We start from the raw sequence: 26,494 nt of genomic DNA, 5'->3' as shown, positions 1-26,494 counted from the left end.
TGGGAATGGGGGGGGGAGACAGTGTTAAATAATATTTTCAAAAATGGTTTTATTTTTCTTAAAAGTACGGATTGCAGGGATTTTTTTCGAAAATTGTACTGATTGTACGGATTTTTTAAAAAATGTACGGATTTTTTTTTAAAAATGTACGGATTGTACGGATTTTTTTTCGAAAATTGTACGGATTGTACGGATTTTTTTCGAAAATTGTACGGATTGTACGGATTTCTTCTGAAAATGTACGGATTTTTGTACGGATTTTTTTAAAAAAGTTTTGGCCACCCTGTAACTTAAAATGATTCTCATTAAAAGAAAATGAGGAACAATTGTAAAAATTTAAACATTTTAGCACAATTATTAATTTGTTGTTTCTTAAATATTTGAAAGTAACAAAATATATAAAAAAAACATAAGGTATTAATATTTTTTGTATTAGATATATATATAATTTGTATTACAGGGTGTCCCAATAAACATGGGAATTCACTTCAGTGACGAATTGGATATCGTCTTTGTTATGAATTAGCATTGTAATACCTAATTTCAAAAGCCATAATATTATTATGTCCGCTAGAGTTTATTTTATGAAAACGGTAAAAGGCTGTAAAGATGTGACTATAATGTCTCTGCAAGATGAACAGTGAATACGGACAAGTTTACTCTGTTTGTATACTACAATTTTCTTGTATTACTAAGTACAACCCTATGCAGTCAAAACATAAACAAACAAAATGTGAAGATAGTAGACGAAACTCTCACAGATTACAGCTTCCTCAGTAGGTATCACTTTAATAAATCAAAGAAGTATTTAAAAAGACGATATCGAATTCGTCACTGAATTCCAATGTTTATTGGGACACCCTGTAGAATAGTTAAGATGATATTTGAAGTTGAATACGATTTTACATAGTCAAAACTTTATTGATTTGATTTTGAATTTCGGGATCAGACATTAATCTCCATCTTACCTTTAATTAAGGGATCAAGCATGGATCCTCAAATTTAAAAGTGCCCACATTGGACATCAAGATCAAGCGTTCAAGATAAACGATACTCAACACTAAAGTTGGAACTTCAGAATATTTCGATATTATTTTGCGTTAGATCGGATTTTTGTCAAATTATTATAGATGTTATTATAGATGTTATTATAGATGTTATTATAGATGTTATTATAGATGTTATTATAGATGTTATTCTTTTCAAAGTATTTTTTTAGATATTTTCCAAGAATGAATTATGATGCAACATAAATGTTTTAGATCTGTAAGAGCATGAAGCTTGCAACAGCGCTGTCAAGATTTGATTCCAGCTGTCATGTTCTAGTTGTTGCTTTAGGTTTACCAGGTACTTTTTCATACTCCTCAGGGAGAAAGATCTTGATCATCATCCATATTACGACATCATTGTTATTGAAGTATTTACTACATCACAGGTTTTACGCTCCATTTCAATTCATCATAACGCAAAATCTAACTTTCCATTTTATTTTTGTAATTCAAACTGTTTTTAAATTCATTTGACATTGTCAAATTTAAAATGTTTATTTTAAAAAAATGGAAAATATTCTCCTTAAATGTTACAAAATCTGGAGCAAAATATCGAAATATTTAGGTTCTGTGATAAAATATATGGCTGGGAACCTGGAAATGGAGGATGAGGATAAATTCCAATCTAGTCTTAATCAACTAATAAATCAGTTTCCTAGATACAGGTAATTAGCTGATAAATCAATTCCCTAGATACAGGTAATTAGCTGATAAATCAATTCCCTAGATACAGGTAATTAGCTGATAAATCAATTCCCTAGATACAGATAATCAGCTGATAAATCAATTTCCTAGATACAGGTAATCAGCTGATAAATCAGCTCCCTAGATACAGGTAATCAGCTGCTAAATCAATTCCCTATATACAGATAATCAGCTGATAAATCAGTTTCCTAGATACAGGTAATCAGCTGATAAATCAGTTACCTAGATTCAGATAATCAGCTGATAAATCCGTTACCTAGATACAGGTAAATAGCTGACAAATCAGTTGCCTAGATTGCAGGTAAACAGCTAATAATTTATTTCCTTAGATACAGGTATTTAGCTAATTAATCAGTTCCCTAGACACAGGTATTCTGCTGATAAATCACTCCCCTAGACACAGATAATCAGCTAGCAAATCAGTTCCCTAGAAACAGGTAATCAGCTGATAAATCAGCTCCCTAGATACAGGTAAACAGCTGATAAATCAGTTACCTAGATATAGGTAATCAGCTAATAATTTGTTTCGTTAGATACAGGTATTTAGCTGATAAATCAGTTCCCTAGACACAGGTATTCAGCTGATAAATCTCTTCCCTAGCTACAGAAATCACTTCCCTAGATACAGATAATCAGCTAACAAATCAGTTCCCTAGATACAGGTAATCAGCTGATAAATCAGTTCCCTAGATACAGGTAATCAGCTGATAAATTAGTTCCCTAGATACAGGTAATCAGCTGATAATTCAATTCCTTAGATATGGTAATCACTTTTCAGGTTTTAAGTACTTATTTAGAATAAAACTTATTTAATCTTAAAATACTTTTTGCATTCTGCGTACCATAATTTTTTTGTTCTTTTCTAGTTATAGATTGTCTTAACAATTATCTGTCCTTAAGTCGTTCTTTTTTGTTCCTTGTTTTTTCTTGTTTATTCTGTTTTATTGATTTTAATAAACGCCATACTTATTGTTCCAAGCACTTAAATTTTCATTTTTATCCACTATATATTGGTTTCATTTTTGCAATATTTTGTTTTCAGAAATTATTTCGCTGAAGTATCCGATGTGATGATCAAGGCCAGGTTTCGGGATAAGACCTCAAGTAGTCTTGTCCTTTTTTCTCTAGAGGACAACAGCTTCAGAATCCTACATTAGTCCTAATGGAACCAGGACCAAAAGGACTTCTTTGCAAACCTTTAAAAATGTTACCACTTTTAAGACAAGTTGTTTGAGTCAACCCCAGAAAAACTGTTCGCATGTTTATTTCATCTTTCTTTTTCAAAGATCTTTCTCTTGTGATAAAATACATACAAAACATCCAAATAAAATTTACTTTTCTACTTTTCTAGAAAAAATTTGATAATTCCTTATCCAAGGATATTGACTGCTCAATATAAAATATTTCAATTCTAGAATAATGGGAAACGATAAATATTTGAAAACATATTTATTAAAATGTGAATTAAATCAAAATTGTCCCAAGGCCTTAAAAAGGCAAATTAAGTTAATAAATTCTTGTGTAAGATTTTTTTTGTAGAGCTCTATCTAATAGAGAAAAATTAGTTTGAATTATTTGGACAAGGTTGCCTGGGCGGAGTGTATAATTTCAACATTCTAGAATTAGGCAATTCCAAATTATAGCGAGAAAAAAATATCCTCGGTCAGGTTATTTTAGTTTTTAATTAAAATATGAAATTATTAACCCTGGGACCATGTGTAAAATATTCAAAAAAGTACTTACAGCCAGAATAAATTATTCATTTAAATAAACCCAATAAAAATTTTGAGGTTTTTTTAATTGACGATTCTTAAACTTTTTTAAACATGTAGTTAATGGTATCGCAAGTTTCGACTTGAACCGCACAAAAAATTGAAATCTTGAAAATTGTTTAATATAGTGTTAAAAAAATTTGGGGGGGGGACTCTGACAAATTTCCGCGAAAGTCAGTTTGATCTAATTTAAAAAATGTCACCGTTTTTTAAAGTAGTGTTTCAAGACGGATTGTAAGATACAAGTTTTGATGAGTAAAATTGCATTTGCACTCGTTAATTTCCTTTCACAGGTTAATGAATTTTGAAAATTAGAAGAGCACATGAATCACAGAATTCTTTAGAGACGCTTGCTGATAGGATGTAAACCTTTATATCGAATAAGTGCCTAATGACAGTGATCAGAGCTGAAAACTTTAGAATGAGATATCCTTAATCCCGATCGATTAATCAATCTGGAGATTAGTAACGAGAGGAGAACAAGCCTTATTTAATCTGGAGATTAAGAAAAGAGTGGATTAAGCAATAAGCATTAATCCCGATATCCACCATTCTAAAGATCCCAGCTCAGTTAGATTATTAATTTTTTTGCATGTTAATGATTTTTTTATTCTAAATGTTCTTTTTTTTAACGCTGACTAGTTCTAAAAAGGCCCAAGAGATATTATTTCTGCACAGTGAAATATTGACAATTGAACATTTTGAATTTTATTAAATTTTATTGAATTTTTGATAAAGTCAAAAATTTACAAATACTTGTGATAAGAAAATTGAACATCGTTAACTATTGAAATTCTCAAGTACTCCACATGTAGTTACTAAGGAGTCGAGATAAATTTAATTTTAATACAGACAGGGTTACCCGCGAGTGAAGAGACTTCTTGAATTATTGTTCGCCTGCAGCTATTCTTGCTTTGCAAATAAATAAAAAAAAACCGTTATCAAATTTTATGAAAACGAGCCTAAATACAACCTCAAATTTTATATTTACTACAAAGAATTGCAGATAGTCAAGTCCAATCTTTTACCGAGGTAACCCCGACTGTTGTATATATTGTACAAGGATTAAGATTTATCCTGAACAAAACTCAAATCTTTCTTCGACAATAATTAATTTCCCTGAGTTGGAAACTATTATTTTGCGGTTTCGGTTTCCATGCTTGATCCCGATCTTTTCAATACTCCGCTTAGTATTTGTCCCCTGAAGTTACGAAGTTTGAAGAGCATTGCTCTTCAAATTTAAAGGCCCACAGTGGATGTCGAAATCAGCCGATCAGAATTTTAAATATTCAACATAAAAGTTCCCAACCCAGAAGATTTCTTTCTTCACAAAAAAAAATAACTTCTGAACAATTTCTTTGTTTATATTAGAATTTTCCAAAGTAAAAACACATTTTTAATAAAAATGATATATTTACGAGATAAATACAAAATGGAATGAGGTTTCTTCTCTGAGTGTTGGATTAAGATTATGACAATTGAGAGACAGCAGGATTGAGAACTAGGAGAGAACATCGTACAAAATATCTTTCGAGTTCTGGGTTAGAGAGTCAGGAAACAAAACTTCGAACTTGACGATCAGATCTCCGCGCTTAGACGGTTCCTTTGGCAGCGGTAGCCCATATCCAGCTAGACGTTTAGTACATCCTGGTTTCAATATTTCTCCAGTACAGTTTACTCCAACTTTACGTCCTTCTAAAGTAGGGACTTGAATCACAGAACCACAGAGAGCTTCACGGAGTGGCACTTTGTAAACAAACTGTAGATTAGCTCCGTCCCTGGTAAACAAACTGTGAGGTTTGTCACGAATAATAAATGCAATATCAGCAGGGATTTTCCCCGGAACCTGATCTCCCTCTTTAGAAAATGTAATTTTGGTTCCGGATTTCCAGCCGGGTTTAACGGAGATCTTAAGCACTTTATCCTCCGACCGGATGGTTCCGTCTTCTCCATAGATCTTCCGAGAAATTTTCATCTTCTTCTCACAACCGGTCAGAATTTCTTCTAATGTGACAAAAACTTCTTTTTCTATAGTTGCATCTTGAACTCGTTGCTGTTTCCGTCTTGGCTGGGGCCCTCCCCTCATTCCTCCTCCCATTCCACCCATGCCTCCAAACAGACTATCAAAATCAATATCCATATCCTCCGGCCCCCCTCCGCCTTGTCTGCCAAAGCCTCCGCCAAACGAAGCAAATGGATCTGAAGTTCCGAAAAATTGTGCGAATGTAGCTTTGGGATCTCCATGGTATGAATAACTGGTTCCGCCAAAATTCGGCATTCCTCCCATCCCTCCGCCCATTCCACTAGAGGATTGAGGGCCAACCCCTCCGTTCTTTAGTCCTTCTTCTCCACACTGGTCATAAATTTGCTTCTTACGAGGGTCAGAAAGTACATCGTACGCTTCGCCAATCTCTTTAAACTTTTCCTCCGCCCCTGGAGCATGATTCTTGTCTGGGTGGAACTTCAAGGCGAGTTTCCGATACGCCTTCTTCAATTCATCATCACTAGCACCCTTCGCCACTCCGAGTACTTTGTAATAATCTTTACCCATGATAAAATTGGTTTACAAAATCCAATTATGTGCTCAGTGCTCACACTTGTACAAAACTGATGATAATTACTGCGATCTTGAAATATTATTCTGCTTAGAAACTTCTAGATGTAGAATTTTCTAGAACTGTCAAATCTCCAACACGTACATTGTAACGTGACCAATACTTGTCTCTGATTGGTCAACTAGGATACTCCATCTGAATCCGACCAATCACAGTAGGCAACACAACTTTTGTTTTGGTTATTCATTTTTGTCTGCTAAAGAATATACAAATTTATTTTTTCACCTTTCTATTCAAATATTGGGCTTAATTATGAGCATACATTTTTTAAGATATATTATTAAATATTTGAATCCGCAACTTTCCAGTGTAAGATGGCTCTGAAAGAAAGAGCTAGAGCTTTCTAGAAGGATCGAGTAATTTCTGACATCTAGCGGGATAAACCTGCATTAAACCTAGCACTTTCTACCTATTTCTAGCACATTACAGAACAATCAGCTGACATATAACACAGGATTCTGTCCGATGCTTGCTTAGTCATTCGACAACATTGAATCAAGAACGAGCATAAGTACTTAGAAGTTAAAGCAATACGAAATCATGGCAGTTGTAGGAGTTGACGTAGGCGATCATTCTACATATATATCTGTTGCAAGGTTAGGAGGGGTGGAGACAATTTCTAATGATTACTCTCTCCGTTCTACACCGACAATTGTTGCCTTTGGAGAGAGACAGAGATTTATGGGAGTTTCTGCGGAGAACCAGCGTAATTTAAACCCCAAGAGCACAGTGAGTTACTTCAAGAACACAGTGGGCCGCTCTTTCAACGACGTGGAATCTATCTCTGCAAGATTTGGTGCATCAGTGAAAACTGACGGTAAAGGAAGATTATTATTTGAAATTCAAAATCGAGAATTTATTCCAGAGCAAGCCTTTGGTATGATGTTTACCAAGGTAAAGGAGTTGGTTGCTGCGGTGGAAGGAGAAATTGAGACCTTGGTAGTGTCCGTCCCAATATACTTTACACAGGCTCAAAAACTTGCTGTTCGGGACGCAGCGCTGATAGCTGGGCTTCATGTTAATCAGATTATTGCTGATACATCAGCTTTAGCGCTCAGTTACGGAAAAACTAAGGATTTGGATTCTGAACCTAGAAATGTTGTTTTTGTCGATGTTGGATGTGAAGGTACACAAGCTGTGCTAGCTGAGATTTGTGCCCAACATGCTAAAATACTTGCCAGCTCCTACAATAGAGTTGGGGGTAAGGTATTCGATGATATTCTAGTTGATTTTGCTGTAAAATTGATTGAAGAAAAGCACAAAATCAAACTGTTGGGGAATGTGAGAGCATTAAATAAGATCAGAAATGCAATGGAGAAAGCTAAGAAGACTATGTCCACTAACACAAACCAAGTTCCTGTGCAGATCGATTCTATTACAGAGGATGTTGATGTTAATTTTACGATTAATCGGGTTCAATTTGAAGATCTGATCAAACCCTGTGTTTCTGAGATAAAAGAAACCCTGGAGAATCTTCTTGCATCAACCACAGTGAAACCTGAACAACTCTACGGGGTAGAAATAGTAGGAGGTAGTACCAGGATACCAATTCTCAAGCAGACAATTCAGGATGTTTTTGGAGTAGCTCCACGTACAGAGTTGAACACTGATGAGGCTGTATCTCGGGGTTGTGCTCTACAAGCAGCCAGCCTCAGCTCCAAGTTCCTCACAAAGAAGTTCGAGGTTGAGGATAGTGTTCACCAGGGTATTGAGGCTGTGTTTGTATACGGTGGTGAGCATGAGAAGGTGTTGATATGTGATGAAGGGGATAGTATTAATGAGGAGAAAAAGATCGAGATAACCGCAGATTTACCTTTAAATATTGCTTTACAGTACGCAGAATCGGCCAGTGTGGACGATAAATTTATTTCTCTCTATAAGGTGGACGAAGTTGAGACAGCCTCAGGCGTCTTCAGTCTGAAATTTTGCTTTAATGAGTTCGGAGTTCTGGAGTTAAAAGAGGTTCTACTGGTCTCGCAAGAGAAATCTAAAGCTAGACGAATCTCTGAGTGTGGAGATGATGGTAAACCTGAAAGAGATATGGTTCCGTGCAGAACAGTTCTATCCTTTACTAAATCCATGCCGGAGCCGTTGAGCGTGACAGAGCTGAGAGACCAGGAATCCAACCTAGTCTCCCTGGACCAGGAGGAGATACACAGACAAGAAGAGAAGAATAGATTGGAGGAACAGCTCTACAAGTTCAGGAACAAAATCTTGGAGGATTCAAACCCGGTGGAGAAGGAGGAGGTGTTCATCAACCTCAAAACCTACCTCGACGAAATAGAGACCTGGCTGTACGAGGAGGGGGAGGATGCACCCAGACTTAGTTACACCGAACTGATCAGCACCCTGGAGAATAAGTTAAAGGTCTACTCAACCTGGTTCAACAAGTTCATGTTGATGAGGAAGCGGGAGGACGAAAAGGCCAAGTTTCTAGAGAAGCAAGGACAGAGACAGATCCCTATTGTCTATGAAGGACAGGACGAGTATGTGCCAAAGCAAGGTAGTCCAGCAAGGAGAGGACGAGAACCGTTCCCACGGGACCCATTTGGAGGGTTTGGACGATCCTCGTTTTTTGACGATTCTCCTTTTGGTTGGTAGGAAGTATGAAACCCATTCTGTATAATGTATGTAAATATTAAATAATGTCAAAAAATAAATAAATTTTAATTTATTAATGTATTGTATTAAATTTAGTGCTAAAGATACAAGGTTTTCTTGATTTTCCTCCTTATTGTTAGAAAACTATCATATCTTTAACGGTGTGTTCAATGTTGCCAAAAGCTATTTTCAGCAATGTTGTCAAAGGCTGAAAAAATTTATATTGTGCATAAATTGTGCCCAACATTTGCTATTTGAGACACAGTTTTGATTCAAAGGTTCAGGTAGATATGGGCAAAGGCATTATTTTATCACTGAGAATTAAGATTTTTAATCATTTAAAAATTGAATTTGTCTGAAAATTAAAAATTTATGTTAAAAATTCCTTGTTTACGAAGGATTGTGGTGATTTGGAAAATAACTAAAGCTACTGAACTCAGTCATATGTGTAAAGTAATAATCATCGTAAAGCCATATCGTAATCAAAATTGTCTGTCTTACATAGTATATAATTTCGAATATGTCTATGACTCAGTTTTAGAGTTGATGAATTGTCACAATTTTTAGCGAAATTTTTAAATTTAAGATTGAAGGATTTCATTTTGCTTAGTTATTGCCATCACTTGGTTATTTTGGATAAATAAAGAAACAAATGCGATTGTCGTAATATATCAAACTGAAATTCAATCAAAAGTTTTATCTATTTGTGTTTTTGAAATGGGTATTATAAAGTGCGAAAAAGTTTTTGCTGTTATTTTTATATTTTCTAGTTTGTTCAAGATCAAAGTTTGATTTTGATCGAAACTAAACTGAAAGCAGTAAAAATCGCAGCAAAAACTTTTTGGAACCCATGATACCCATTACAATAATATATATGTTTTATTCAATTAAAATCGCCCTATAACCGTAAATATTAGGTGTGTGCTTGATAAATTCCCTCAAAATTGTATAAAAGAAATATGGATTTTTTGAAAAAGTCTTTTTTCAAATATCAGAAAATTAACAAAAAAAAACTTGACATCATTTTATAGCATGTTTTCAATTTTTTCATATTTCAAGGATCAATTACTAGATTTCTTCATAAACCTCTTTAACAGATTATAAGCATATATTGTAACAACTTACTCGAAAACAATCATTTTAATAAGACCGCAATTTGTTTAAAGACAAAAATTACCAATTTAATAAGTTTTCCTTACTATATTATTTTCTATCTTTACATATATAAAGTTGTAATCTGTGTTTGTTTTGTTTGTTTGTTTGTCTCTTATTTTGATTGGAGAACCACGGGAATGTTCATAGATTGGTTTTGAGAGTTGAGTTGATCGAGTAAAATAGCAAAAATCGACCAAGTGCGGGTAAACGGCGAAATGTAACTATGAAAGAAACGTTTCCATCTCTATTTTTTACCTTTAAGCTTATATCACAGTATTAAGAGAAGTGTCTGATAAGTCCACTTAAGAAAATTACATAAATAATTTATTAACACTTGTTATATGGAAGTGTGTATATGATCGAATAGTTTACATAGTTAAAAAAGGTATCAATATTTTTTCAAAATAGGTTTTTTTTAAGGTGGGGGCCCAATGTTGCCAAGGGGTTAAACAAAGTGCCCCCCCCCCCTACACGAATCCTCTCTTACACCCCTATAATTTTAAACTTGAGTAAATCGAGATTTTAGATATTTTACAATAGTGTGAATAAGAATGTTTTAAAAATCTTGCCTTCTATAAAGCAATTTAAAAGATGGTTAAATATACTTGGTACAACTATTGAAATCTATATGTAAGAATATATATTTTCAATTTTCTACAAACGTTTTAAGTTTAACGTACAAATTACAATTATTATGATGTCTCGCGTCTTTTGATGGGTTCCAGGGGAGGCGGGGAGGAAAAGAGCATGTTTTCACCTTTCCTCTCGATCCCTTCTATATAGGATGCGGATAGGGTTGCTAATCGTTTTTGAAATCGGTTTCAAAACGATCGTTTCGTTTTCGGAAAAAACGATCATTTTTAAAAACGACCCACTCGTTTTGAACTTTTAGAAAACGAATAACGATCGTTTTTAAAACGATCGTTTTATAAGAACGATTTGCGACCGTTTTTATACGATCGTTTTAAGAAAAGATCGTTTTTGAAAAATTATTGACAATTATGCTAATGATCGTTAACGAAGGGTCGTTGTTAACGATCGTTAATGAAGGGTTGTCGTTAACGAAACGACGAACTTTATAAAAACTGTCGTTTTTGGAAAAACGATCGTTTTTGAAAACTTTATTGAAAGGCGTCTTACATGAAGTTTAACCATTGTGGGGGAGTTATAACTTGATATTTTCTTAAAACTATACTCAATGCCCTTCAGGTCGGTTTCCTCTCTTCGTTAACGAAGGGTATCGTTAACGATCGTTGACGAAACGACGAATTTTATAAAAACGATCGTTTTAAAACGACCATTTTTAGATGCGGATATTTTATGTATTAATAATTATTAACAATCGATAAAATATTGTTTGAGAAATTTTCAATGATACTTTCTCTTTTGGTCAAAGTTTCTCTAATTTCTGATTTGTTTTGCCATATCTCCGTGTTCTATGATCCGACCTCCCCTTCCTCTTATTGCATTTACAGCTGTAAATTACGCTGTAGTCAGATAACACCTATATTTTATGAAATATAAAAATGAAATATCAACAAAATTTTATTGAGCAAAATTGAATTAAAAAATATTAATGCTGTTGCTTGCTGCTTTTTATGACAATTGGTTAAAATAGAAAACCTGAAATGAAATTATCTGCATTTTTCATAATCTCACTGGCTGATGTTTTATTCTGCATAGACCAAAATTTCTAAGTTTGAAATATCAAAGGTTTACACCATCAGGTTTTAAGAAAATAGGAGGTTAGAAAATTTGAGTTTGTTGCAGAAACTCAGTTCCTTTCTAAAAAAATCTTCCCAGAAATATGTTTGCGCGAAGAAGCAAACAAAAACAAATGTGTATATTTTATTTTCTGAATTTTTGGGTATGTAGTAATAAAAAGAATAAAAAAGACCCCCCCCGTTAGGATTTCCAATTGAAATTTTTTGCACAAAAATCGTCCAATTAATTGAGCAAAAAATTTCAAGTAAAAATTGAAGGAAATTTCGATATAATTTCGTTTTGATACGCAAAAACTATTTCGAGCAATTTCTTCAGAAAATCTTGGTTTTGGTGTATTTTGTTGTTTCGTGCTAATGTTCACTTTGTCTACATTGCAATTTGCAAAACAAAAACAAAAAAGTTTGCGGAGTTTAATGTAAAATTTCGTGGATTTTTTAAATTTAATGAAAATCGATTTTTTTTGGAGGCTAATTTTTAAAATTTTGATCATCCATAAACCTTCCCTGGGGTCATGTGAGGTCCGACACAAAATTTGGGCCCGATCGGTTCACCCGTTTTGATGTTTATTGAATTCAAACGGACAGTCAGACAGACAGATAAGCAAAATATATACATACTAGGCTTTTAGAGCGCTTCGTGCCCATCTTTTATTTCAATTGTGAACATTTTCTCGTTTAAACAAAACCAAAAATGTTACCGGATTATACAGGGTATCCCACGAAACATGACAGTTGGCGAAAAGTTTAAAATGTCTTCTTCCGTAATTTGATAAGTTGTTTGGTACTGAAGAGACTAATAACATTTTTTTATATGACAGTTTTATTTTAGTAAAACTGATTTCACACTAAAATATATATGAGTTTAATATCTAATACAGTATGTAGAAGAAGACATTCAAAAATATTCACCAACTGTCATGTTTCGTGACACACCCTGTATAAAAAAAATCGTGGATTTTAAAATTTAATAAAAATCGAATTTTTCTCGGAGGCAATTTTTTAAAATTTTGATCATTCATAAACCTTCCCTTGGTTCATGTGAGTCCCACACAAAATTTGGGCCCGATCGGTTCAGCCGTTTTGACGTTTATTGGATACAAACAGACAAGCACAGTATATAAAGATATAGATTGTCCGAAAAAAACTTGACCTGATATTTTGCTTGAATCTTTGCTTCTTAAATTTTAAAATACCAAAAAATCAGAATTGAAAAAATCATGTTCCGTCATAATTGGCATTCTTGTTTGAAAAAAGAGTTGCTAACCCTCAAATCAAATACTAATCCTGCATTCCCTGATGGTACTAATGGTAAATCCAATCCTTCCAGAAATTGTTGTTAACTGTTTAATTATCTTTAAAGATGTGTATGATCGATCATTCAAAACTATTCCTCAATATCCGCCGATGAATATAGCGCAGTAGTTTTTGTTGTTTCTTAATTCTAATCACATGCATTATACCTAAAACAAATTGTTACAAAGAAATTGACAACTTTCCTCAAACTTGACATATCTATTCCTTAGATCTATAAATATAAACCTTTGATATATATAATTATGCATTCTGATATAGATCAATGGCCAATGTTTGAAATTCTAACGGTTTTCGCCATTAGGTTGCAAAGAAATAGACGGGATACCAACTGAAGATAATTATTGTTTTCCCAGGCCCACCTAGATTCTGCCTGGTTTGAGACCTTAAAATCACAGTATGCCCATCCCTTCACCAAAATATATTGTACGCGTGCCTTTATTACAATCTTTGCTATCGTTACGAAAAAGGTCCAATTTATACGAATAGCTAGAACTGGGACATTATTTGGTTGCATATTCAAACATTTTTCTTCCTACTAAATACAAGCAAAGTTAACGTTTAAACAAGGTGTGCACGTACTGTAGTAATATATTTATATAAATATAGCTTGAAAATTGTTTATTCTCTAGCTAACAATTTTATCATTGATTTCTGAGAAAATGGAGAAACCGCAATCGAAAAAATCAACTTTCAAAAAAAAAAATTATGAACATGATTCTATAGGGTTCATGATTTTGATTATTCTTAGAAATAATTTGTAATCTATAATTATATCATTTTTTCGAGATATCAGTATAATATGTGTTAAATAATTCTTCATAACAATTTTTATAAAAATATCAGTTTGGTAAATCAAAAATAATAAATATATTGAGCTTTTGTAAATATAAAATTCTGTAATTTTTTTTTTAATGAGACTAATCTAATTAGATAAGTAAAAAAATGAAAATCCCACTTTTTATTTGAAAAACCCCCAAACCATTTGTCTGGAATGGCTCCAAGTTAAAGAAATGTCATATATTCATATATTACGCATATTTCTGCATGTTTATTGTTTAGGTCAGCTGACGTCATCTCAAAATTACGTCATCAACTTACACTCTAAATATTTATAATTGAAACAGTGCTAGACATTGCAGATATTCAACAAGTAACTCATTCTAGGGCATCTNGGGCATTTAAGCAAGTGTTCATGAACTTTTAAAATGACCAGGATTAACAACCAAAGAGAATAGAATATATATTAGAGGGGAATTTACTTGAAAAAAGTGTAAAACGGCCATTTTGTTGTACTGTTTCCATACTGCAGGTGCATACTTCACATATTTATGCAATATAACCTTTTGGGCTCTGGAATATCATTTTATAGAAAATCTAAAATTAATATTAAAAGAAACCAAATTATGAAATAGGCTGGTTTCATAATTGACCAATGATCATTTCACATAGAACATTTCACATTTCACTTTGCAAACGATGATTTTCTGTTATAACTATAAATCAAATGATGTTTTTTATTCACCTAATTCATTATAAAGTTTATTTAACAGCTTTAGAAAATTCGAAATTGAAATGAATAGTCTAGGGAACATGCTGTATTAATTTGTACTCTACTGCTTATAATTTGTGAACATTTACATGATTTGTACACTTTGAACTCCCTTTCAGGCTAAAAGGGACTGAAAATATTCGTACAGAGAGATTCTTTAATATCCTCTCAAATATATATTCTATTCTCTATGTTCAGAACGAACCGTTGTTCTGATCCAATTGATTGAACTATAAAAGAGATTTTGAAATGCAAACTGAGAATTTTGTTTTCTTAATTTAATATGATTATTTATTTTGTAACAGTGTTATAAAGTCTGGTAAAACAATTTGCTTTTTAAAAGCATTAAATACAAATAAGTTTACAGGGTGTCCCAATAAACATGGGAATTCAGTGACGAATTCGATATCGTCTTTTCAAATAATTCTTTGATTTAGTTATAGTGATACCTACTGAGAAAGCTGTATCTGTAAGAGTTTCGTCTGCTATGTTCAAAATTTGTTTGTTTGTACTTAGTAAAACAAGAAAATTGCAGTATACAACAGAGTAAACTTGTCCGTCTTCACTGTTCATCTTGCGGAGACATTATAGACACATCTTTACAGTCTTTTACCCTTTTCATAAAGTAAACTCTAGCAGATATAATAATATTATGGCTTCTGAAATTAGGTATTACAATGCTAATTCATAACAAAGACGATATCAAATTCGTCACAGAATTCCCATGTTTTTTTGGGACACCCTGTACATCAGAATCGTCTTCCTATCCCACAAGTTTATGGGTCTTATTGTATTTTTGCAATTTTGAATTAATTTCATGAATTGAAAGTGAAAGAAAGACACTGAACACTTCCCGAACTCTAATTTTCTAATTCCAGCATCTTTTCAACCTAATTGCAAAAAAAAACTTTGATAATTCAAACTTTGATAATTCAAATTTCCAAATTGATTTGGCAGATTTTAAAGTTTTATATTCCAAAGGTTTACGATTAGGGTTTCCAATCGGAATTACGTTGCATGGAATTGCCCGCAACTGTTCTTGAATTGCGCGGAACTGTGCAGAATTACACGGAGTTTATAGGACTCGCAATTGCGCGCAAGTAAAATCTAATTGCGTTGGAAACCCTACTTACGATGTCATATTTATATATGTTTACATTTTATAGTGGGTTTCAAAAACTAAATATTTATTTTCATTGTCAAAACATTCAAATTGGACAATTTTTTCGTGTTTTGATTGATATGAAAGACAATTTTAACACTTATCAATGTAAAATTTGCAATGTGCACTATTGAACCAATGAAAATGAAGGAGGAATTACACCCAAGCCTACAGGAAGAATTTGCTTTCTTTAATGGCTTTATTTTTTCAAATCTGCAAAATGTAATTCGGATTTATACTTTATTTTATTTTTCACTAAAATTCCCTTTAATTTTATTTATATTCTTGTTTAAAAACTCAAATTCAAGTCTAAAAGCTTGTATTCGAGTTCATAAGCTTGTATTCTATAGTTTAAAGCTTGTATTCTTATTTAAAAGCTTGTATTCTAGTGTTCAAAGCGTGTATTCTAGTTCAAAGCATTTTTTCTTATAGTTTAAAAGCTTGTTTTCTATAGTTTAAAGCTTGTATTCTAGTTTAAAGCTTGTATTCTAGTTTAAAGCTTGTATTCTAGTTTAAAGCTTGTATTCTAGCTTAAAGCTTGTATTCTAGTTTAAAGCTTGTATTCTAGTTTAAAGGCTTGTATTCTAGCTTAAAGCTTGTATTCCAGTTTGAAATCTTGTATTCTATTTATGAAGCTTGAATTCTAGTTAAAAAGATTGTATTCTAGTGCTTTTATTCTAGTTTAAAGCTTGTATTCTAGTTCATAAGTTTGTATTCTATTCTAGTTTATAAGCTTGTATTCTAGTTTAAATGCTTGAAATCTAGTCTAAAAGCTTGTATTCTAGTTTAAATGCTTGAAATCTAGTCTAAAAGCTTGTATTCTAGTTTAAATGCTTGAAATCTAGTCTAAAAGCTTGTATTCTAGTTTAAATGCTTGAAATCTAGTCTAAAAGCTTGTATTCTAGTTTAAATGCTTGAAATCTAGTCTAAAAGCTTGTATTCTAGTTTAAATGCTTGAAATCTAGTCTAAAAGCTTGTATTCTAGTTTAAATGCTTGAAATCTAGTCTAAAAGCTTGTATTCTAGTTTAAATGCTTGAAATCTAGTCTAAAAGCTTGTATTCTAGTTTAAATGCTTGAAATCTAGTCTAAAAGCTTGTATTCTAGGTCATAAGCTTGTATTCAAGTTTAAAGGCTCTTTTTTCTAGTTTAAAGTTTGTATTCTAGTTTAAAACATTGAAGTGTCGTTTAAAAGCTTTTATTCTAGTTCATAAGCGTGTATTCTAGTTTATAAGCTTGTATTCTATTCTAATTTATAAGCTTGAATCCAGTTTAAAATCTCGTATTCTAGTTTAAAAGCTTGTATTCTAGTTTAAAGCTCGTATTCTAGTTTAAAATATTGAAGTCTAGTTTAAAATATTGAAGTCTAGTTTAAAAGCTTTTATTCTAGTTCATAAGCTTGTATTCTATTTATAAGCTTGTATTCTATTCTAGTTTATAAGCTTGTATTACAGTTTATTATCTCGTAATCTAGTTTAATAGCTTATATTCTAGTGCTTGTATTTTATTTTAAAAGCTTGTATTCTAGTTGATAAGCTTGTATTTTAGTCTAAATCTTGTACTCTAGTTTAAAGATGACCTGGTTGAATTAAAAATTTCTGCCTTAAATATAGTTTATAAAGAACGTATTTAATTATTGAGCAAAGAGAGAAACACGTTTACAGTTACAGGGTATCATAATTATAAGAAAACATACAGTAAAAATTCCGTAAAGTCGTTTATGAAGTCTCATCCTTTGTGAGTAACACTGTACTTCCTTTTCCTAGTTCCAAGAAGTGAAATAAACTATAACAACTCCTGATATCTTCTATATTTATCAATATACAGGGTGTCCCACGAATCATGACAGTTGATGAATAGTATAAAATGTTTTCTTCCATAATTTGTTAAATGTTTGATATCAAAGAATGATAATAAGAAATATTTTATGGCAGTAATATTATAATAAATAAACTGCAAAACGTCTTTAATGAAAGAATACATTCAAAACTATTCACCAATGCAACTGTCATGTCATATATGTCATATAAAATTTTAATCTCTGTTTGGCTGTTTGTTTGTATGTCCGATCATAACTCAGAAACCCATTGACCGATTTGTCTCAAATTTTGATTGGGACACTCGGGAAAACCAAAGGAATGTTCTTAGCTTTTGAGATTTAAAGTTAAATGGGTCCAATTTTATTGGGAAAGTGCGGGTAAAAGGCGGAGTAACTTTGTTTACTCTATTGGTAACTAACGCTAGGTTCTCAAGCTAGTTTTATATAAATTAAAACAATCTGTTAGAAAGAATTAAAACAAATTTTTTCAATAATTTTTTTATATCTCTATATATTCCAATGATTTCTGAGTTTTCAGTAGATTTTCAATATAAAAATACGATAAAAATGTTTATAATAACAATTTTTTGTCTGTACTAGCTTAAATTTTCCTTATTTATGTTATTTCTTTGACCGGGCTGTCCAAAATAATTTAAATATTCATCAAACTATAGTGAAAAAATGCTTACATTTATTATTTATTTTTAAAAATCAAATATTTTAGTATGTAGGTAGATTGTACATTGTAAATTTTACAATGCATAAAAAATCACATTTAAAAAAGCAAAATGTATAATATAAAAATGCGTACAATCAATCAAAAGTAATATATGATTTATGTATATGATAAGGTTATGCTGTGTATATCTTAAACGTAAACTATTTACAGAATGTATATTAATTTGATTACTCAACAAACATTAAACATGTGTATTACAAATGTATAATTTTCAAAAAAGTTTTGAATCTTTACAAAAATTCAAGAAACACGTTACCAAACACAGAGCAACTCTTTAGGTTTACAAAAATCTTGACCTTTTCAGCTTACGACTTATTGTTTAAAATCGACGATGAGGTTGTCTGTCATCAACTTTGTAGTTTGGACGATTTTTAGAGCGTTTATCTCGCCTTACATCCTCAATTCTTCGAACTTTCTTAGGTTTGATTTCATTTTTTTGCATCTTGGCAGTTACAAAGCTTGTATTTGAATCTAAAAATATCAAGAGCTATTTAACTTTTTAGAAAATTCAAATATTCGGTAAACTTCGAAGAAAAAACCTTTAATTTAAAAACATTTGTTTGTATATCTGGATTTATATCCTTGGATTAAAAGATAAATTGCTCATTCCTTTTGATTTCTCATCTCGATCAATCTCAGCATCAAACTCCTCCTCCAGCTTCATCTTCATCATTATCCGATCCTTCTTGGTCTGAGCTCTCTTATTATCAGAATTCTCTTTTATCCTTCTTCGTCCTCGGTCTTCCATCATCACCTCAAACTTCTCCAGGGTTTCAGGATTAGCAAGATCTGTTGAATTGGTTGATCCCGAAGGAGTTTCCTGACTCCTGATTCCCCCTGTAGTACGGTAGTATCGGGCAGGTTCGTTGAACAAATATCGCCAGGTTCGAAAAATATTTGCTGGGTCTTTCGCAAATGAATGAGGTGGCGAGTAGGGTCGATCAGATTCAATGAGCTCACAGGAATCCGCAAAAACATCTGGAGAATCCCAAAATGGAAGATTTTTTATCTCTGTGCAGAGATTGCTTGCTTTAGAGTTTTCAATATCCCAAAATATATCATCAATGTCTTCACCTTTCTCCCTCAACCTCTTCCCTTTATGAAAACTCTCTCGCCATTGTTCAAAGTTTTCAGAGAGCTCTTCTCTAGTAATTTTGTCAAGCGACAATGTTTGGAGTTTTTTTGGGGTGCGCCTTGACTTAAAGACATCAGGTGCACATTTTCCATCATTCTCCCACCAGCAGCAAGCATGCTCAGGGTTATTACTGCCTGGTTCTGGCCAGAAAATCCCATTTTCGCAAACACAGGCAGAGTCTTCTTCTCCAGTCAGCAGATCTGGAATATAAGCCGCCATCTTTCTTTTCTCTTTCATTTTGTTTTCCCAATTCGCCATCTTACTCCTCTCTTCAACAAAATCCTCAAATTCGCCTCTCTCTGGCTCCTGCAGAGGAGCAGACGACGTAGGGCTCTCACAGAATATGTTATAGCTGGTATCCTTGATTAGATCACTGAAGTTTATTCCATCCTCGTTGAATGAGATGAGATCCACATAACTATTTCTAGAATTATCTTCCCAGAAAATGAGGTCAGGTTCTCCGGAATTCTCCATAGGATTGTCCAGGATCAGTGCTTCATCCTTGTTTATATCATCTCTAGGAGAATCCTCCCAGAAAACGAGACAGGGAGTCATATTCTGTTCTTCATCAATGTAATGAATAAGATCATCACAGGAAACCTCATTGCTTTCGATCATACTTTTGTTGAGTATAGCTTTTATGTCGTCTTCTTCAATGTCTTCCTCAAACTCCTCCCTCTTTCTCTTTCTGGAAACAGGCTCTACATTTACGAGTTCGAGTATGATCTCCTGTAAATAAGAAAAGATAGCTTTTTGACAGAAAAGGAGAAATTAAATTTTTACACCTTTTTTTTAAATAGTTTTCACCTTATTTTCATCATCATTACACAAATACGACTTCCTTTGGTCATCATCCAACTCTTCTGAACCCCCCTGAACATCCCTTTCCACCTCCTTGCATCCCATTAAAGGCTCCTGCACCTTCCCATAATTTTGAGGTCTTAAAGTTTCCAGTTCTTGGTCCTGTTTCTCTTCTAGTTCCTGAAGCTGGAAGTTTATATCACTATCTCCAGATACATCCCAGATCAGAGAACCCCAATCATCCTTTCTAAATATTTGGATATTTTAAGAAACTAAACAAAACTATTAATTAAGCCTTTTTGTCACAAAATAATAATCAAATTGTAATCTGATTAGATTAATAGTTTTTACCTGGACTCAGAAATAGGAGTTGAGGTCCCCACAGTGTATTCACGGACAGTCGCTGTGTTCAATCTTAGAAAATATAATAAAATGAAAAATATCTTTTACATGCTTTCGAATTCTAAATAAAAAAACTTAAAAATTTTCCTACCTGATGAGCTCTTCCTCTGAGCTGAATCCAGTTTCAGGCAGTTCTTCGTAACCTTCATCATTAGGATCCCCTGCAACTTCTTCATAACCTTCATCGTCTTGATCATCAAGAATGTTGTATGCTGGACGAAAGTCTTCGGCAGGGATCAAAGCGTCCTCAAAACAAGCCTCCAGTGATGGTTCAACCTCAACCTCTAACAGCATGTTCTCCTCTCGAAGTTTCCAGAACTTACTCCAAAATTGATTCCAGTTCTCAACACTTGATGCTCGACTGAGAAGACATGGAAAATTGTCGTCTTCTGATCTGAGATTCCACCTCCAATCTTGAAATATGTCTTCCAATTCCTCATATTCTTTGAGATTCCACCTCCAATCTTGAAATATGTCCTCCGATTCTTCATATTCCTTCAGATTCTGCCTCCAATCTTGAAATATGTCCTCCATTTCTTCTGGTTCGTTAAGATTATGTCTCCAGTCCTCAAAAATATCTTCTTGATCAAAAATGCTTCTGAACATTTTAATTGTTTGTGTAAACAATGATGGGAAAATGTCTGGCATCGAGTTATGGCGACCTCTAACAATATCCCGCTGAATTATTTCATGATTGCGAAGTCTGATGCACATTTCATCAATTTGCTTCCTAGTCTTAAACTTGTGCTGCTTGTAGGCGTTCAGGTAGTCTTTCCAAACACTATTCCTTCTCCTCCTTCTCCTCTCCCTTCTCCTCCTTCTCCGGAGCTCTCTGGAGGACGGAGGAAATATGTCCCTGGCCTCATCTTGCAGATATTCATCTTCAACTTTCATAACACGGAATCGACCATACAGATCAACATCCTCTGAAACCAGATCAGATTTATCTTCATCTCCCAGCGTACCGTCCTCAACTCTCCAGTCAGCGTAAAGCTCATCTACCAGACCTTCTCTGTGTGTTTCATGAACACTTTGTTCCACCAGAGTATCTCCTTGATAATAATATTTCTCCGTCCTGGTATCATATTCCTCTAGAACCTGGAGAATCTGCTTCACTACTTTCTGTTTCTGCAATTCCTGATCTTGCTCGTTTAACAGTTCTTCTTTCTCAATCTCCTCTTTCTCAAAAATATCCAGTAATTTCTGCTTGAATTCATCCTCCTCCCTTCTCTTGGTACTCAACTCAAAATTAATTTCTTGTTCAAGAAAATCAGTTCTATTTTTAACATCCTGCTCCAGGATAGTCTCCAGCTTATTCAACAACTTCTCATTTTTCATTTCCTTCTTCTCTTCTTCCCGTAACTTCTTTTCTTCAAGAAAGTCTAGCAAATTCTGCTCCATTTTTTCCTCTATTCTCTGAGCTACCTTCTCCTGCATTTTCATCTCGCAGTCATGCTCCAGTCTATCAATCTTTCCCTCCTGCTCCACTTTATTTATCAAATCCTCCTCCATTTCTTCCTCTTGCATATCTTTCAGTTTTTCTTCAATCAGCTTTGCAGTCGCCTCCATTTCCTTTACCTTGTTTTCAGATTCATCTCCGATAGCGGTTTTAACCTCAACTAACACTGGCACCTGGAGATTTTTAAACCAATCCTTACTCTCCTCTCGGATTTCTTGAGCATATTCTGCCTCCTCCACCTCTTCATCATTGTCTTCTTCTTCTTCAACATCTTCCAGTGGTGATTCATTCCCAGAGCATTTTCCCGATCCTTCCTCCATCCGATCCTTGATTAGTTTTCATAATTAAATTAAATACTGTGTAAGACGACATTCTTAAAAAAACTAAAAACCGTCTAATTATCTTCCCAATGCATGCAAATTGTTAGCAGACGCTGAACTCCAACCTTAGAGTGTGCGAGGTGGGAAAGACTTCACTGCAGATTTTGCTTTTGTACATGACCACTTTTTCAACAATTTTCAATTAAATTGGTATTTATTTAGGGCTAGGTTAGGTTAAGACACTTTCTTGCTGAGCGCTGCGACTAGGACAGGCTACGGGGCCGAGCGCTGCAGTGAAGTCTTCCCCACCTCGCACACTCGAAGGTTGGATGCTAAGTATTGACCTATTTATACATTAATCTATTTGAGAAATAATCTATTTGATATTTTTTTATCGGAAAAATTGTATTTTGGACTTTGAGAAAATGTGCGGCAGGTGGAAAATATGATATTTCTATAAAATATGAATCTTATATTTAATATCAATAATTCCTTGCAAAGTTTTAATATACATATTGAATATGTCCAAATAAAAAGATTTGTAAAAATAATGTGACGTCCGGGAAATATATAGAAAACAACATTCTTCCTATATTACAATCTTGCAAAATGATATACTATAAGACAAATAAACTTTATATGTATAATTTAAAAAGTACAATTGATAAATCTGTACAATAGCCAATGGAATCAATATCTTTGTAATCAAGTGGGCTTCAAAATCAGAGTTTTATCTTACAAAAAAATTAAAATAATGAAAATATGGCTAAGTAAAAATAATATCTTACAATTTTCTCTTACATATAAATAAAATATAAATTTTAAAAATCCTAAAAAATATAGCAAGTATATACCTTGGTGTCAATATTGACGCACTCGATGAGATCAACAGTAAAATCCATAATATTGTGCATTTTTTTCTTCCAGACAGAGAGAACACTGTCCCGTCCCTCATCATCCTCTACAACACAATAAAGGAATTGAGTCCTTGCCACAAACTCTATTTTCTAATCACTACAATCTTTGTATATAGAAAATCTTTGATATTTCAAACCATGAATTCTGTTAGATCAATTAGTATGAGTTTGAAATTTCAAAATTTACACCATCAGGTTGCAATGATATGGGGATTTGAAAGTTTTTTTTTAAAGAATCAGGAACACAACTTTACAAGTAACTGATATTTCATAAACTTGTGAAATGTGAATTTCAAAAATATAATCAACTAATTAATTAAACTAAAATTATCAGTCAATATAAACAGAAAAATGTCTACTTAAATTTACATTTCTCTTTCAGTTCCCATAATGGACAGAGCAATGTACGGTAATATTGCAAAATTCAAAAATAATATATATTTTTAACATACTTTCAAATCAGTTAACACAATCTATCTAAACTTATCTTTTTAACTTATTTAATCATATAATGATTTGTGTTGCTGGGGAATGGGGATGTGTCCTGCTGATCTACCAAGGCAAGGACAAGGACCGGGACGTTGTCCTTTTCTTTAAATACTACTGTCCTATAGGACTAAGAAGGCTCAATATATGGGCCACCTGTATCTTCTATTTAAGACAAATTTCTTTAAATTCTGTATTTTATTTTCAAAAAATATTTTATTTTGTGAGAAAACGTATATTCTAGAAAAAAAATCTTTCTCATCTAAAAAGCACTCCTGTATGCCAAGTCCATTAGCGCCTGATCCAATCAGGGTTCAGTCGTGTGTTTGTTGTCTATTCTGAACCAATAGAACATCTATCTTTCTATCTATCTCATTATCCAATTAGAGTTATGAATCCTTCAATCGGCACTATCAGTAAATGGAAATATTTACTTCTACTGAAACTAAAGTGAAAGATTGGGCCCGGAACTTTTTTCTGTTGCCTCCCTTTTTATGTTTGTAATTGCGTCTAATAATTTTGAATGTTCTACAAAAACAGTATTTTTATGATTAAACTATTTACCTGCAAAAAGAAGCGAATTTTTTGCATCTTCTGTGGTTTGTTGTGCTCTAATAATCTCCTGCTGCAGTACACTTTCTAACCTACATGTTTGACGTAAATAACCTTTATTTCTGGAAAACGCAAATTTTTCTAAATATAATTTTTCTGTTTTAGAACCAATTTTTTTAAGCATCAAATAAGTCTTAACTTTTAAACAAGCCATTTGAATTATACTTACATATATATTGGCTCTTAAATAAATCGATGGTTCATGGGGGGGAGGGTCTTACGGATAATGAAATATAAGTATTTCAAGAGCCGAAAAAAATAAAGGAAGTCAGGAAATCTTAGAGAAAATAATAGTTTTGAACCATATAACATTGAGACTAGTTGAACCAGCTGTATCTAGTTGAACCAGCTGTATCTAGTTTATCTATCCCTCTTTCATACAGAAATTCTCTGTGTACATACAAAACATTGCACAACGTGCAATGTGCATTGTGTAGCGTGTACACTATTGACTGCTCAGTACCTGGCTGTCCATGACATCAATTGTTCATCAAGTACAGAGGAGGTCGTAGAGGTCAAATCAATATTTTCATATCCAACATCACAACCAGAATCAGAGGACTCAGTTCTTTAACAAATAATAATAATAATGATGATGAATGATGATAAAAATAATAATAATTTTGAGTAAAACTGAATAAAACTATATATGTTATTGAAATGGGTATCATGAGTGCGAAAAAGTTTTGCTGTGATTTAAAATTTTTCTAGTTTGTTTTCGATCAAAATAAAAATCTCGTCAAAAACTTTTTCGCACTTAATAATACCCATTACAATGTCATAAATAGATAATAACAACAATGACAATAATAATTAAATTGATAATAATATTACTAATGTATATGAACCTGATCCTCCTCTTCAGACTTGAAGTCATTTTACTCGAGGTACTAAAGTTAGGTCCTCCTTGAATTGTATGTCCGAACATCTTGCTTGCTGTACTGTACATGGTGGAAGAAGTACTGTACATGTCTATGGTTGTAGTTTAACCATATCTCGTTCAGAACTTCAGATTGGTTTCTCCTGAACACAAACTGCAATTATTTCATTAGTTTTTTTTTGATTCATTTCGCAAATATTTTTGTTACAAGTTCAAAATAATGTTTTATCATTGAAAATATTACAAAAATTGTAATAAATAATTTAGATGTATAAATATAATATGTTTCCGGCCTAAAAACAATTATTCCAGTTAATTTTGACATTTTATTTATTTTAGAAATAAAGGGAGTTTAGGTCAGTTAAAAAAAAGTCTATTTTATAAGTGGAAAAATAGATTTAATATAAGTATCATTTATTCTAATTAAATTTGAAAAAATACCTGAGAATTCTATTCTATTCTATTCTATTCTATTCTATTCTATTCTATTCTATTCTATTCTATTCTATTCTATTCTATTCTATTCTATTCTATTCTATTCTATTCTATTNAAAACAACTATATATGTATCTTTTAATTATGAAACGTAAAAAAATTAATTATTTACAGTAATTTTTGACATCCAGATTCCAAATGCAAGTTGCATTTGCTGCGCAGTTTCTATTGTATATATATATTATATAAGGAGGCCAGTTTAGGGTAGAAATAATTCGCAAAAACGTAAAGAATTTGTTTTTAAATCATATACAATACCTTCAGAAAGTCTTTAAATGCGTATTTTTATTATCTATTAAAGTTGTCACTGTGTGCGTATTGAGGAAATCTCTTATTAAAGAATGTATGTAAAATGTATGTACTGGATTGAGGCCCTAGTCTCTTGCTTCTGCCGGCGCCCGGCATATTCTAGTGAATTCTACTGCGAAGCTGTCTTCAGATCCCGGTAAGTTTGTACGCGTGCGCAGACTCGACTTCCTACTAATCTAGAATTGCGCATTTTAACTTACACCACTTTAACCTTTAACGGCGAAATACAGTATAAAAGCAATGTCGACGAATTCAAGAAAATTTAGAATTTAAGAACTGTATAAAAGAGAACTTCAGGAAAAAGAAGCCGCGATCGATACACATTTGGACGAATTGTCGAAAGAAAGATACAGGGTTATCCACTAAGAATGAGACTTCGGAGACGATTGTATGGAATTTTTTTAGTCTTTTTTCATGGTTCCCAGCAGCTGCTTACTTGTTTCAAACTTTGACAGATCATTATAATGATTTAAAAG

The 26,494-nt window shown here is 32.9% G+C and overlaps 4 protein-coding genes across 5 annotated transcripts in view; 2 read left to right on the top strand and 2 right to left on the bottom strand.

Moving 5' to 3' along the window:
* The window catches only part of LOC111713877 (eIF-2-alpha kinase GCN2), a 32,840-nt gene extending 29,740 nt beyond the window's left edge, over positions 1 to 3,100 (top strand). Inside the window, exons 47-49 of the mRNA XM_023488851.1 lie at positions 1,263 to 1,347; positions 1,615 to 1,714; positions 2,797 to 3,100. Coding sequence (XP_023344619.1) covers positions 1,263 to 1,347; positions 1,615 to 1,714; positions 2,797 to 2,911 — 300 coding nt within the window. The 3' untranslated portion in view covers positions 2,912 to 3,100. The remainder of the gene's footprint in view (positions 1 to 1,262; positions 1,348 to 1,614; positions 1,715 to 2,796) is intronic.
* Positions 3,101 to 4,919: 1,819 nt separating this feature from the next.
* LOC111713882 (dnaJ protein homolog 1) lies at positions 4,920 to 6,204 on the bottom strand. The gene has a single exon (XM_023488862.1). The coding sequence runs from the start codon at positions 6,075 to 6,077 to the stop codon at positions 5,028 to 5,030; it is 1,050 nt and encodes a 349-aa protein (XP_023344630.1). The 5' UTR covers positions 6,078 to 6,204; the 3' UTR covers positions 4,920 to 5,027.
* Positions 6,205 to 6,571: 367 nt separating this feature from the next.
* Positions 6,572 to 8,819, top strand: LOC111713881 (heat shock protein 105 kDa). The gene has a single exon (XM_023488861.1). It carries the CDS (start codon positions 6,682 to 6,684, stop codon positions 8,740 to 8,742), a length of 2,061 nt encoding a protein of 686 aa, XP_023344629.1. The 5' UTR covers positions 6,572 to 6,681; the 3' UTR covers positions 8,743 to 8,819.
* A 9,523-nt stretch (positions 8,820 to 18,342) lies between these two features.
* LOC111713879 (trichohyalin) lies at positions 18,343 to 26,128 on the bottom strand. Of its 2 annotated transcripts, XM_023488858.1 has the most exons (11): positions 25,968 to 26,128; positions 25,183 to 25,357; positions 24,798 to 24,902; positions 24,287 to 24,366; positions 23,174 to 23,280; positions 20,998 to 22,325; positions 20,632 to 20,946; positions 20,490 to 20,552; positions 20,145 to 20,385; positions 18,812 to 20,066; positions 18,343 to 18,673 (listed from the first exon to the last, which is right to left on the bottom strand). In XM_023488858.1, the coding sequence occupies exons 2-11, from the start codon at positions 25,302 to 25,304 to the stop codon at positions 18,522 to 18,524; spliced, it is 3,768 nt and encodes a 1,255-aa protein (XP_023344626.1). In that variant the 5' UTR covers positions 25,305 to 25,357; positions 25,968 to 26,128; the 3' UTR covers positions 18,343 to 18,521. The 2 variants fall into 2 exon arrangements, with proteins under 2 accessions (XP_023344626.1, XP_023344625.1); XM_023488857.1 differs by having other exon boundaries at positions 20,632 to 22,325.
* Positions 26,129 to 26,494: the final 366 nt, after the last annotated feature.

Source organism: Eurytemora carolleeae, unplaced genomic scaffold (assembly GCF_000591075.1).
Source record: "Eurytemora carolleeae unplaced genomic scaffold, Eaff_2.0 scaffold3, whole genome shotgun sequence".
NCBI lineage: Eukaryota > Metazoa > Arthropoda > Copepoda > Calanoida > Temoridae > Eurytemora > Eurytemora carolleeae.
Note: the sequence above shows the minus strand (reverse complement) of the source record. Positions and strands in the feature narration are given on the sequence as shown.

What these genes read in the sequence shown, in the direction of transcription:
- LOC111713879 (XM_023488857.1), bottom strand. Translation starts at nt 25,304, where the DNA reads ATGTACAGTACTTCTTCCACCATGTACAGTACAGCAAGCAAGATGTTC. An exon ending in AAATTCGCTTCTTTTTGCAG is followed by an intron (nt 23,281 to 24,286) that starts GTAAATAGTTTA and finishes ATTGTGTTGTAG; the next exon opens with AGGATGATGAGGGACGGGAC. An exon ending in TCGAGATGAGAAATCAAAAG is followed by an intron (nt 18,674 to 18,811) that starts GAATGAGCAATT and finishes TGATATTTTTAG; the next exon opens with ATTCAAATACAAGCTTTGTA.
- LOC111713881 (XM_023488861.1), top strand. Translation starts at nt 6,682, where the DNA reads ATGGCAGTTGTAGGAGTTGACGTAGGCGATCATTCTACATATATATCT.
- LOC111713882 (XM_023488862.1), bottom strand. Translation starts at nt 6,077, where the DNA reads ATGGGTAAAGATTATTACAAAGTACTCGGAGTGGCGAAGGGTGCTAGT.